General features: G+C 38.8%; 1 protein-coding gene across 1 annotated transcript; it reads right to left on the bottom strand.

Annotated features, from left to right (window-relative positions):
• Positions 1-1,436: 1,436 nt before the first annotated feature.
• LOC149111906 (melanocyte-stimulating hormone receptor-like) lies at positions 1,437-2,725 on the bottom strand. Its single transcript, XM_089290025.1, has one exon. The coding sequence runs from the start codon at positions 2,538-2,540 to the stop codon at positions 1,620-1,622; it is 921 nt and encodes a 306-aa protein (XP_089146151.1). The 5' UTR covers positions 2,541-2,725; the 3' UTR covers positions 1,437-1,619.
• Positions 2,726-13,200: the final 10,475 nt, after the last annotated feature.

Genomic DNA, 13,200 nt, shown 5'->3' with positions numbered 1-13,200 from the left:
CTCTTCAGTCTTCACTAATTAAATATAGAACCGGGAATTGGATTTCTTGAGAAAATAACGTTGTCATCCTCTGAGCTGCCTCTCTTTCTCTCTCAGCCTTCGGAGCCTCAATGCACGAAAAAGATGGGTCTGAAGACATTATTTGATACGTTAGATTCTTGGTTTAAGATTCTTTTTCATAATTTAATGCTGGTTTCCTTTCCGAAAGTATCACTGGTTGATCTCTGACACAAACCGTTCGATCACAGCACCTAAAGCTCGAAACTAGTTTACGGGGAGAAGTCTCAGTGAAACCTTTCACAAAGAAACACATGAATCACTTCCAATCAAAATCTTACTCCTGCTGAAGTTTCCTTTGTTACAATATTTTTTAGATGTGCATATGCCGTAATTGGCCATGCTTGGTAAGAGATAATCCACGGGAAATTTTCGGAAAGGAACACAGCATTGAATAAGTGAAAATCTTAGTCCAAGAACATAGACAATCAAATCATGAGTCTCCAGATTCACGTTTTCGTCGTACCAAGCACCCGCCGACCAAGAAGAATAGATGACTCTAGGAACGAAGAAGAAAGCGATGAAAAGAACAAATTAAACAGTAGCCCAAGCCATCTAAGAAATAGAGGGGCATGATACCAGAAGAGAATGAAATTAGAGGTTCTGAAGAGGCAACGTTCCTTCCCGCAAGGCTCTTTACTGCCAGAGCAAAGTTATAATTTCCTTATCTCAAATTTCATTGTTGGTCATTGCTCAACTTGAAATTGAACGGCAAAACCTTCCTTCCTAGCAACTATTTTGTTGCTCAAGTACAGACTTTTTGTTCACGTTATTGGTAAGGGGCCAAGTAGGAAATTTCTTTTAGAGCCTTGCAAAAAATGAATATTTTCAGCTGCTTAGAGTCGAGTCCTGTATGAACTAGGACTGTGAAATATCAAAAAACTCAAATAGACTTTGTTCCCACTAGTTCCGTGAATTCATTCACCTGTCCTAACAGATAACCCGATAAACAAACAGTGAGTGCTTGCCTTGATTCTGAAAATAGCAATATAGAAAAAGCCTGTCACTCTTTTGAAGTCCGTCATCTGCTGATTGACAGCACGTCACGGTGTGTTTGGTCGTAAGTGCAAACACCAGCGGAATGTATTTCAGTTAAGCAAACATTGTCAGTTTTGCGTTTGACGGCTTGCGTGTGCTAACTAATAGAAAATATCTTTACGAAAACTCTTTATTCTGATTCTACGTTATATTACCTTAACGACATCTATATTGTTTTTCTATGTATGTTTGAAGTGATGTAGGCATAAAAGATTTCCTGAAAGACATCCCTGAAGGTCTAAAGTCACCTTAATTTAAACCGCGTTTAACTACTGTGCAATGTAGTCTACGCGGAGAAGAATTGAAAATGATTTCTTTTATTTCTTTTTTTCATTTCTTCATTGTCACTCTTACAGGTTGCCATTTGAAGCAATTTTACTGTTTAATTACAATTATGAAACTATCTCTGATTGCTACATTACTGCTTTACAGAAATATGTAACATAAATTAGTTAAACAAAAGCACCAGTTTTGATATAAGACAACCTTTAGGAGAATGTATTTGTCGCTCTGGTCTACAAGACCTAACTCGAAAAACAATGGCAAAGTACTTGTCTGATTGTGTTCTTCATTGCTTGTCTGACTTCATCTATCTTCCAACAGTAAAGAATCGGGTTCAATGACGAGTTCAAGAACACTAAAGTGAGTACATAATTCCAAGTTTGATAAATGGATAAAGATAGTCCGCTTTTAGCTATCAAAGCCAAAGTTATTCCACTGGGTAAATAGCAAGCGACCAGCGTCAGTTGCAGCCATATTGCAGTGGACAATACCTTTTTGTATTGCTCCATGTTCAGTTGATTTTCTTGGTTCGGTTGTTGATTTTGATGATGTCGGAGCTTAAGGAGAATCTTTGTGTAAGAGAAGATTGAGGTCACTAGACACAGTGATACACCCGTAATGGCATAACATAAGGTTATAAGGGAGTTCCAAAATAACACTGCCGAAAAGGCTGTTTGTACAACCCAAAATGTAATAACGATCACGAAGGTTCGCTTTAAAGTTACAACTTGTTTGTATCTCAGCCCCAATAACAGGGCGAGAAGTCTGTCCACGCTTATTGCAGTCAATGTCCACAGAGATACTCCAGTCAAAATAAAGGCTATTCTAAAGCCTACAGCATCCACGTAGACACACATATTCCAATGTTCATTCACCATTAACATCCAAACGGTAACAAAGAGGGGTTCTGATAGAAGACCAACACAGAGATCAGTTGTTGCAAGGCAACGAAGCAAGAGTTTGGACGGCGGATGAAGTGAAGACTCCTTGTGAAGAGCAGTTAGGATCAGAGCATTCCCAAGAAATGCAGTAAGAGAGAGAAAAGAGTTAAAAACTGAAATAAATGTCAAGTGGTCGTGTAGTCCAGCAGTTAGGCCTGGCGAACATGATAGTGGTTCAACTGTTTGTTGCTGTTCATCTCCAGTAAAGTTTGTGATTGCCATATTGATCTGCAGGTTATAGATATTTATAGTTTAAAGGGAAAGTATAATCGGTGAATGCTACTGAGCACTTTCAGCGGTGATTTTGTCGCTTCAACAAAACCATGGAAGAGTATGAACACCGTAAAGCAACTAAAATGTTAAATGTGAAGAAATAATCAGTTTGAAAGTTTTGATCTATTGCTAATCCCACGCAAGCCTTCAAACGCAAAACTGATGATGTTTGCTGAACTGAATTAGCCGCCTTCGTGTGGTCACGCACGAGCAAACAAATTGCACCATGTCAGTCAAGATACGAGGGACAACAAAAGTGTGTTAGGCTTTTCCGATATTCCGATTGGTTACTTAAAAAAATCTGTATTGAGCTAGACGAATAAAATTTGTCGATCTTCGTGACATGAGAAGGGCTGAGAGAGGAAGTAGCTGAAATGATAGAAAAACCATACACGTCTAAACGCATTGATAATTGAAGGATATTTTTGGCCAAGTTCGTAAATTTCCTTCAAATCTACATATAACCTATTAATAAGCTTGAAGCAAGGGAATCCACCCAAAAGTAAACTTTCCATTTGACAAAACATTTCGGAGTGAATTTTCGAAAATTTTCCTCAATTTTCTTTTCGAATGGAACAGAATTTTCCGGTTGACGGCACCAGAGTGGAATTTTTCAAGGGCTAAATCGGGAAGCAAATAGAACACGATAAGTCGACATCGTGACTTTTTTATAGAGCACAGCAGCAGGGACCTTAACAAACCACAACGGCAGCGAAAACGTCGTAAAACAAAGGGTTTAATGAGTGGTACAATGGCTTTGCACGCGTTATAAATATTTGCACCTTTTGTAGCCAACCTATGCATATTTTTTTATTGGAATAAAACGTTATCTTGACGAATTTAGCCGTAGCTAGTATTTACCGGCAAGATTCTAAGGTAAAGTATTGATCCATTTTGGTATCCGCGTCGTCGTCATCTTTGTCTGGGATTTCCAACTCACTGCGAGCGCGGCCAAGAAAACTAGTCCTTATTGGAAAATTGCGAATTTACATAATTTCCGAAAGGAGGAAAACCTCTTGAGGTATAACGAAATTTTCGGAAACTTTTCCCTGGAAATTTCCGTTCCATTTGATTTTCAACCCGGAATTTCCGGAATTTTTGGTTGAATGGTTCGCTTTTCGGAGATTCAACAATTTCTGGAAGTTTCCTAAAGAAATTTCCGTATTCGTAACGAATGGCCGTGGAAAGCGCATCATCGTCACCGTCACCGTCACCGTCACCGTCACCGTCACCGTCACCGTCACCGTCACCGTCACCGTCACCGTCACCGTCACCGTCACCGTCACCGTCACCAAAATTCACAGCACCATTCGCGCCAAAATTCACAGCTGATCCACGATCTACTGTGTTTTCAAAATCCCCGAATCTGCTCCATTCACCGCAAAAATCCATAATCCGTGCGCTTTTTAAGGCCAAATCTGTCGATCCAAAATCCTATTCACCCCTCTCCTCAAGGACCGCCATAATGAACACAGGCGGCCCATTATCAACACACACCCACTGCGGTGTCACAACACTTCCTTTCTAGTAATCACACGGAAAATGATTAAATCCTTATACCTCCAGAAAAAAAACCAAGTCTAATCGTGATTATATTAGAAAGGCTCGTGAGGCATTCCTTATTCGTCGAGCCAACACTCTGGAGCCGGCAGGCCTCAACAAAAGAAATGAAATGTAAATTTCACCGTCTAATCCCTATCTTTATATATTGTGCTAAATTTCTTTGCAATTCTTATTTTCTTACATCACATAGACGGATCACACCACTTCCGCTCTTTATATACATATAAACCATGTAAACTCGAGCTCGCGTTCTCTTAAATAAACCTGAAGAAGGGTGGTGTTGGCCAGCCGAAACATTGTATTGATTTCCTGCCTCTCACGTTGTTTGGCCGACCTTTGCAGTATTCCTTATAGTTTCTTATTTTTTGGTCTGGTCACGATCCAACGTAGCGCAATTGCCGATCGTACACGGTTTCTGCAGTACTAAAAGTTTTAAACAGTCATCAACTGCAGATCAATATGGCAACAGCAAACTAACCTGAACATAACTAGCAAAAGACAGTGGAACAATTATGTTCGCCAGGCCTAACTGCTGGACTTCACTGCCACTTGACATTTATTTCAGTTTTTAACTCTTTTCTCTCTCTTACTGCATTTCTTGGGAATGCTCTGATCGTAACTGTTCTTCTCGAGGAGTCTTCCCTTCATCCGCCGTCCAAACTGTTGCTTTGTTGCCTTACAACAACTGATCTCTGTGTGGGTGTTATAACAGAGCCTCTCGCTATTACCAATTGGATGTCTATGGCGGATGAACATTGGAATGTTTGTGGCTACGTATACACAGTAACTTACCTTTGAGGCTCAATTTTGGCTGCAGTGTCTCTGTGTACATTGACTGCAATAAGCGTGGACAGACTTCTCTCCCTGTTGTTGAGGCTGAGATATAAACAAGTTGTGACTTTAAAGCGAACTTACGTGATCGTTATTACATTTTGGGTTGTACATGCTGCCTTTTCGGCAGTGTTTATTTTGGTATTCCTTTATAACCTTATGTTATGCCATCATAGCTATATCACTGTGTCTAGTGACCTCAATCTTCTCTTACACAAAAATTTTCCTCAATCTCCGTCATCATCAAAATCAAACACAAGACCATGTTCAACAACCGAACCAAGCAAATCAACTGAACATAGCGCGATACAAAAAGCCGTATCTACTGCAATATGGCTGCAACTGACGCTGGTCGCTTGCTATTTACCGAATGGTATAGTGATGGCTACGATAGTTAAAAGCGGACTATCTACAGCTAGTTTCTACGCCTGGAATTATGTACTCACTTTAGTTTTCTTAAACTCGTCATTGAACCCGAATTCTTAACTGTTGGAAGATAGAAGAAGTCAGACAAGCAGTGAAGAACGCAATCAGACAAGTACTGTGCCTTTGTTTTTCGAGTTAGCTCTTGTAGACTAGAACGATGAAAAAGTTCTCCTAAAGGTCGTCTTAAATAAAAAGTGGTGCTCTAACATTTTAATTTACCGCTTTTACATGTTTCTGTAGCCGTCAAAGATAGTTTCTTCATTGCTGTGAACAAACTTAAAGAAATGTATGTTTCAAATGGTCACCTGTAAGTTTTGTAACTATATACTGACTGACGATAAAAAATGAAAAACAACATTTAGATTGAAATCCATTTCCGCCTGATCTACGTTGCACAAAATTCAGAAACAGTTTAAATTACGGTTTTTATAGATCTTCCGGCTGGGGTGTCTTTTGTTAAAGCGAAGTTTGGGGGAAACAACTCAGTTTGACTTCAATTCTCTTCAGTTTGGTTACTTGTTCTTTATTTCACAGATCCTTTCAGTTACAGCAAATCTTAACCGGCGATTATTGATCTGGACCGATTTCAGCAACTGCTATAACAACTAGGAGTTCACTCGTCACGTTCCTGTTAAAGGGATAACGACATGATCCATCAAATCACTGTCAAACTGTCGATTAGGCTAACGTAATGTCATCCGCAGTTCGCCTAAGGTTCTATTGCGACTGCGCGCAAAGGTACTTAGCATATTCTCCTTCGAGGTTATCTAGGTTAATAGTTGACTAAAACATTTTCTTCCCTGATTTTAACCGACCATTCCTAAGTGGTTGACCAAACTACGGTAACGTGAGTCGTACAAAAGTTACAGTCTTGATTTTTATTGATTAAAACCTTGGGATAAAAAAAAAAAAAAGTCGGAAAAGAAAAGTTGTTGTCATAAATTTCCCGCAACATAAGTGTTACTAAAAAAGTGATTGCACAATCAAACCTTCGTGGGTTGGCCTTTCTCAAATTCTGAATCCGCCTAGTTCCATATCATTATCTCAGTGTACGTGCTCTCAAGTCTAAACATATTCAAAGAGACGCTATAGTGCTATTTGTGATACGCACACATTTCTTTCCACTTTGAAACTTTACAGCCTGTTCCTAAATTGTTTGAAGTGAGTCTGACAGCTTTTCTTCCTTTCGCTCTGGCTGACAAACGGCGATGTCCTTTATTTCATTAAGAAATGAATATAAGCCCAAACGGATGCAAAGGAAACACAGAAATAAAATTCTGTTTTCATTTCAATTCACATTTCATGAGGGTCGAGAAAAACATGCTTAGTTCGTATAGTGTGATCGTCCGGGTGAGTGTAGTTCTGAAAAGAACTGTTGTTGGTGACTGACGTTTCGACAACCTGAGCGGAAGTCATCTTCAGAGTCAAGTGAATAGTGTTTGTCAGTCGATGATGTTATAAGTCTGGTCCGTTGAACGTGATTGGTCAGTATAGCCACGATGGTATTGGCTGAAAGACTCGTGTAAAGTTTGTCATCAGTCATTGGTGGGTTTCGATCCGTCTATTGTTAGTCAAGTAGGTCGGTTTTGGTCCGTGTATTGTTAAGTCGGTCTGTTAGAAGTCCGTTTGTCGGTTTCGTTTCTGTCGTAGATAAGTCGTTTGTAAGGCGCCGGTAGTTGTTGACATCTGTTAAGAAGCGTTTGTTCTAAGTTAGTGTACCAGCTTTCCAGAGTCAGTCGTTGAAAATAGTTTGTACTGTAGGTTAAGCACTGAGCAGAGTCCCAGTCAATGTTGTGGTTTGTCAGTTGATGATGTACAGCAACGTGATTGTTGGCATCACCATTTCTCGTGGGTCGTTTGTGTTCAGTCAGTCTCGTGTTAAGGTTTCTGCCAGTCTCACCAATGAACTTGTAAACTGCTCTCTGTCTGTCGTTAGGTTCGTCTCTGTCTTTCACGTTGGTCAGTAAGTGTGTGCTTGCTATGAACTTTCAAGTTATGCTTGATAAATGCTAGCTTTGTTCGACTTCATGGATGTAGGATGCAGTCAATAAGTTAGATTATGTAAATTTGCTGATACTTACCAGGGCATAAATATAATTAACCGTTTTTCCGGGAAAAAGTTAAGCAGCTGTCCTTTGAAAGATAATGTTTAATTTGTCAGGTCATTGTCTTGTCCATAAATCGATGTGGAAAGAACATTCATAAATCCAGTAAAGACGACAGAGCTGTCTTGAAACTAAGATGTTTCAATCGGGATAAACGGGAGTTCCCTTTACACAGTCTGAAAAGTTTAACAATAAAACCCGCCAAGCTTGCTTCAAACAATTTAACACATGTAACAAATCAGTTCTCAAACTCTAAACCGAAACAAACGTTCAATCGTTCAAAAATAGAGCGAAGCTTCGCAATTCTAAGTTCAGTATAAATTTCAGCTCAACATATCATAAAGGCAAACTACACCTGTCAATTTTCATTTTGGCCAGTGCTAGTAATTAATCACACTTTTCCCCCTGCCCTCTTAAAACAAAATTTCAAAAATTTTTAAGTTCCGAAAACAATCTAGCATAAAGGCTTGATCAACTTTTCGTAATTTTTTGTAAAAACTGTACAAAAATTAATTACGTATCCTAGATATCTCTATTTTATTCCCTAAATGTATAATAAGTCATAATTTAATAAATATTCATTGAAATTTGGAGCTAAAGCTGAATACGAATAATGGAAAAACCAGAATAGAGTGAAATCTAGCTTTTATTATAGGTGGTTCAGTACTGAACAAATCCAGTGCACAATTTATGTCGTAACTGACTGAAGACAGTCAATCAGTTTTTCCTGACTAAGTGTGCCAGGAAATTAATGATTTTATCTTCAGAATATTGCTAACCATCTCAGTAGATCTTTTAACTTTGTGTCTATGTTTTGAACAAAAAGAAACTTCAAAACCCGTAAAGTAGTCCACGCGGAGAAGAAATGTTATTCCTGACTAATGGGCTTGCGAAAAAGGTCGAAATAACTATTTTGTCGGCACTGGACATAACGCGGACTGGGCTCCAGGCCGGTGCATCATGGATGGAACGAAAGGGGTATATAAGGAGGAGTGTAGCACGTAATAGTTATCTAGGCCTCTGAATCAACCCTGTTCAGAGCTCCGTTTAATTTTTTCATTTTAGTTTTTCAGGTATATTTGCTGCACTATCCACAGTCTTCCTTTTGTAAAGCTTCCGTGGGAAAAGCTACCAATCGCCGGAGCATGAGCCATGGTTCCTACCCTGATTTCCTGCTTTTTTTCCCAATGGTTTTTTTACGGCAGGTTTTTTCTGGCCTCCTTTCTAATCGCACTTATATTGTTAGGGGTTGCTCAGCTCCGTTATTAGTATCCTCTTCTGTACTACAGTTCTTTACTTGTATTTTTTCTAGTTCACTAGCCTAAATGGTACGATATATTTGTAGTTTGCCGGGGTTTTGGTCCAAAGTAGTGGAAAACCCGGCCTAACTGACATAATATGCTTGTCTATGAGGTTTTTATCCAACGTAGTGGACACCCCAGCCTAATTGGCATGGTATGTTTGTACATGGGGTTTTTGGTCCAAACTAGTGGACACCCCAGCCTAACTGGCATGATGTGTTTGTAAACGGGGATTTTAGTCCGAAGTAGCGGACACGCGAGGCTAACTGGCATGATGTGTTTGTAAATTGGGATTGGTCCAAAGTTGTGGACGAACCAGCCTGTCTGCTAGTTGTGTGCAAATGTATTTCCTCTGTATAACACGTTATATTTTATACGCAGGAGATTTTGGTCCAAAGTAGTGGACACTCTAGCCATAATGGCTGTCAGATGTAAAGCTCGTTTAGTTTGCGTTATGTTTAATTTGTGCACGTCCTACGTGTATGCCTAATAAATGTGCTCAGTCGTCAAATACATACTGTATTCACATCTACTCTGAAGATGAGCTTTTTGCAAAAATCCACAAGGAAAGATTGTACAAGTGGTCGGCGATAGCAGTTTATATCTGTCTGATGAACAGTTATTGGATGATTTATGTAGATTCTTATTCATGTAGTTGCTGTAATGTATAGTTTGGGTTGGTTCTTGCCAGGCCCTACCCAGATAAACTTATTTGCCAATTAGCGGTGTGTTCATTCGTTGTGAAGTAGAGACAGAATTTGAAATTTATTGTTATTCATCTCTCTATTTTCAGTTTCAAAATTACAGGTCGTCAATTAAAACCTTACAGTTTATTTACAACGATGATGAAATTATCTTTGACGGTTATCCCGGAGTTACTGCTACAGAAACATGTAATACCGATAAATTCAAATGAGTAAACACCACGCTTAATTTAAGACAACCTTTTAAAGAACTTCGATTTTTCATCGGTCGTTAAGTCTGAAGAGCTAACAGGAAAAACAATGGCAAAGTACTTGTCTGATTGTGTTCCTCACTGCTTGTCTGACTTCTTCTTTTATCTTCCAACAGTAAAGAATAGGGTTCAGATAGTCCGCTTTTAGCTATCAAAGACAACGTTAGCGTCAGTTGCAGCCATATTGCAGTGGACACTGCCTTTTAGCAGGCAGTCGGATGGCGCTCACTCACTCACTCACTCACTCACTCACTCACTCACTCACTCACTCACTCACTCACTCACTCACTCCATTCTAATTGATTTATTCATTAAACCTGGATTAAACAATTTTCTCCCACCTCCCCTGCTAAGTATTGTTTTTGTCCAAGAGTTCAGTCGTCTTTAAGAAGGTTCTTTGACGAGGGGGGACTAGAAAGGAGTACATTTTTGCTCGATAAATCGAGAGCCTGGATACGAGTTTGTCGGCCATTTTGGTTTCATGTGATTTTCTTTCATAGATATGTTGTTTTTTGGCTATCGGCTTTTGCTCACACCTAGATGAAAGCTGTTAGAGGTATTTATGACTGTGGCTATGTATCGTTCAAAACAGCACTGTCGGCGAGGTCAAAGAATTGATACAGGACACCCGGGAAGACAAAGCCAGAAAGTGAGATCGTGATTAGCTTTTTTCTTGGCAAGAGAATTTGATGGTTTCCACTCGCTTTCTCTCGTTGTGTAGTCTAACGTAAGTTTAAATTCTTGTTAGGTTTTGGTTTCGTTGTTTCTTTATTCTTTTATTTTGTACGCACGCATTGAAATTCTGTCTCTTAGTATCGCAAGCTTGAAATTTGTAAGCTTGTTTTATAATACTTAGGAGGAAAAAAAAAATTTGAATTGCCGTATCCTTTAGTTTTGTTGTCGTTCACACTACATTTCTTTTGTATTCCATGCAGTTCGACCTGAGTGAAAATTCCTTCACGGGTGATATACAAGGCAACCTACATGTACGATTGAGTAAATACACACTGCAATATTTTAGTGATGGATGAACAAATTAAGTCTAAGAGACTGTGTAGGTCTATTTTTTTGGCGAGAAAGATATGCTGTCCAATTGTGTCAAAAAGCCGGACGCGTGGTGGCTGGTGATGTAGAATTTTTTTTTTTTTTTTTTTTGCTCCTAGAAATGAGAGATTTAAACAAATTGACATCAAAACTTGAATTATGGAGAATAGAATGCTTGATACTTGTCAACATAAGTATGTTCTGTAATCGTTGCAAAAATCTATCAGCAGAGACATATCTGCAATCCTTTTGAATATTACTGCATTGCTAGTGATACTAGCACAAACAATTACCAAGATATATAGGAATAAAATACCGTGACGTTTGTTTCCAAGAAAGAAAATTATTGATGTAAAGTTTATATGAAATATTTCATATATGAACTGCGGTTATAGATGAAAGTGAAGAATGATCATCGCAGTTAATTTTCCAATTTAAGCAACTGGAAAGAAGAAGCCTGAAAAAAATCAGGGCTTCAACGGGATTCGAACCCGTGACCTCCGCGATACCGGTGCGATGCTCTACCAACTGAGCTATGAAGCCACACATTGGGAGCGAGGTCAATTAATTGAGTATCGGTATCGCGGAGGTCACGGGTTCGAATCCCGTTGAAGCCCTGATTTTTTTCAGGCTTCTTCTTTCCAGTTGCTTAAATTGGAAAATTAACTGCGATGATCATTCTTCACTTTCATCTATAACCGCAGTTCATATATGAAATATTTCATATAAACTTTACATCATTTCACTCCTCACGGGAAAACATGAACTCAATTAATTGACCTCGCTCCCAATGTGTGGCTTCATAGCTCAGTTGGTAGAGCATCGCACCGGTATCGCGGAGGTCACGGGTTCGAATCCCGTTGAAGCCCTGATTTTTTTTTTTTCAGGCTTCTTCTTTCCAGTTGCTTAAATTGGAAAATTAACTGTGATGATCATTCTTCACTTTCAAAGAAAATTATTGTTATCTTATCTGCATGGACTACAATATGTAGTACCGGTATCGCGGAGGTCACGGGTTCGAATCCCGTTGAAGCCCTGATTTTTTTCAGGCTTCTTCTTTCCAGTTGCTTAAATTGAAAAATTAACTGCGATGATCATTCTTCACTTTCATCTATAACCGCAGTTCATATATGAAATATTTCATATAAACTTTACATCATTTCACTCCTCACGGGAAAACATGAACTCAATTAATTGACCTCGCTCCCAATGTGTGGCTTCATAGCTCAGTTGGTAGAGCATCGCACCGGTATCGCGGAGGTCACGGGTTCGAATCCCGTTGAAGCCCTGATTTTTTTCAGGCTTCTTCTTTCCAGTTGCTTAAATTGGAAAATTAACTGCGATGATCATTCTTCACTTTCATCTATAACCGCAGTTCATATATGAAATATTTCATATAAACTTTACATCATTTCACTCCTCACGGGAAAACATGAACTCAATTAATTGACCTCGCTCCCAATGTGTGGCTTCATAGCTCAGTTGGTAGAGCATCGCACCGGTATCGCGGAGGTCACGGGTTCGAATCCCGTTGAAGCCCTGATTTTTTTTTTCAGGCTTCTTCTTTCCAGTTGCTTAAATTGGAAAATTAACTGCGATGATCATTCTTCACTTTCGTAGTACCCTTATTATTGTATTGCACCAAGCTGGGGGACTTCTTCCTACAGTTGACTAAAGGTGCACTTTTTTTCAGGCTGGAGGCATTATAAGACTTAACAGGACAGTGATTTCAAACATTAATTGATTATTTATTCCAGAAATAAGATCTAGTGGGCCACATTAGGTTTGTGAAAGGGGTTTCAGGCTAGAAGCTACATGTATACGAAAGGAAAGCCTTTCCTGGTAAAAACACTGTAAAATGGATAGGTCTTTGACCTTGGGCCAGAGCCTCCTTGTATAAAACTTTGTTACTTCCCTTCCTCCTCTCCATGGACATAGTTCTATATAAAAAAAACCTTATAAATTGTAAATAAAAACATTCCCTTCACTTCAGGTTCATGATTGAAACAAAACTGTCTGAAATCATTCTTATAATATTGAAGGAAATACTTATTTTTTTCTATAGATTTCCTGTTTACCCACAAGCAACAATCAAATTGTTTATGTTTGACTTCGCTTAAAATAAACAAGATTTTGTCAATATCCATGTCTCACTTAAGTGAAATTGGGCAAAATAATCTTGGCAGTCTTGGCATTCTCAAGTTGATGTTCAAAATAAATTTCAAAATCATGTATTGTAATTTTTGCATAATAGAAATCATCGTTATACAGCTGTTTCATAATGTCAACTGAACAAGGACCATAACCAATTTACCTTGACCCAAAATGCACTACTGACTCATATACATAATTATATTGTCAATTTTGGGCTAACTGATAAATAT

Source organism: Orbicella faveolata, unplaced genomic scaffold, assembly GCF_042242905.1.
Source record: "Orbicella faveolata isolate gen_17 unplaced genomic scaffold, um_ofav_v1 contig_2, whole genome shotgun sequence".
Lineage (NCBI taxonomy): Eukaryota > Metazoa > Cnidaria > Anthozoa > Scleractinia > Merulinidae > Orbicella > Orbicella faveolata.
This window is presented reverse-complemented; position numbering and strand designations above follow the sequence as displayed.

Coding starts and splice junctions, on each gene's coding strand:
- LOC149111906 (XM_089290025.1), bottom strand. CDS start 2,540: ATGGCAATCACAAACTTTACTGGAGATGAACAGCAACAAACAGTTGAA.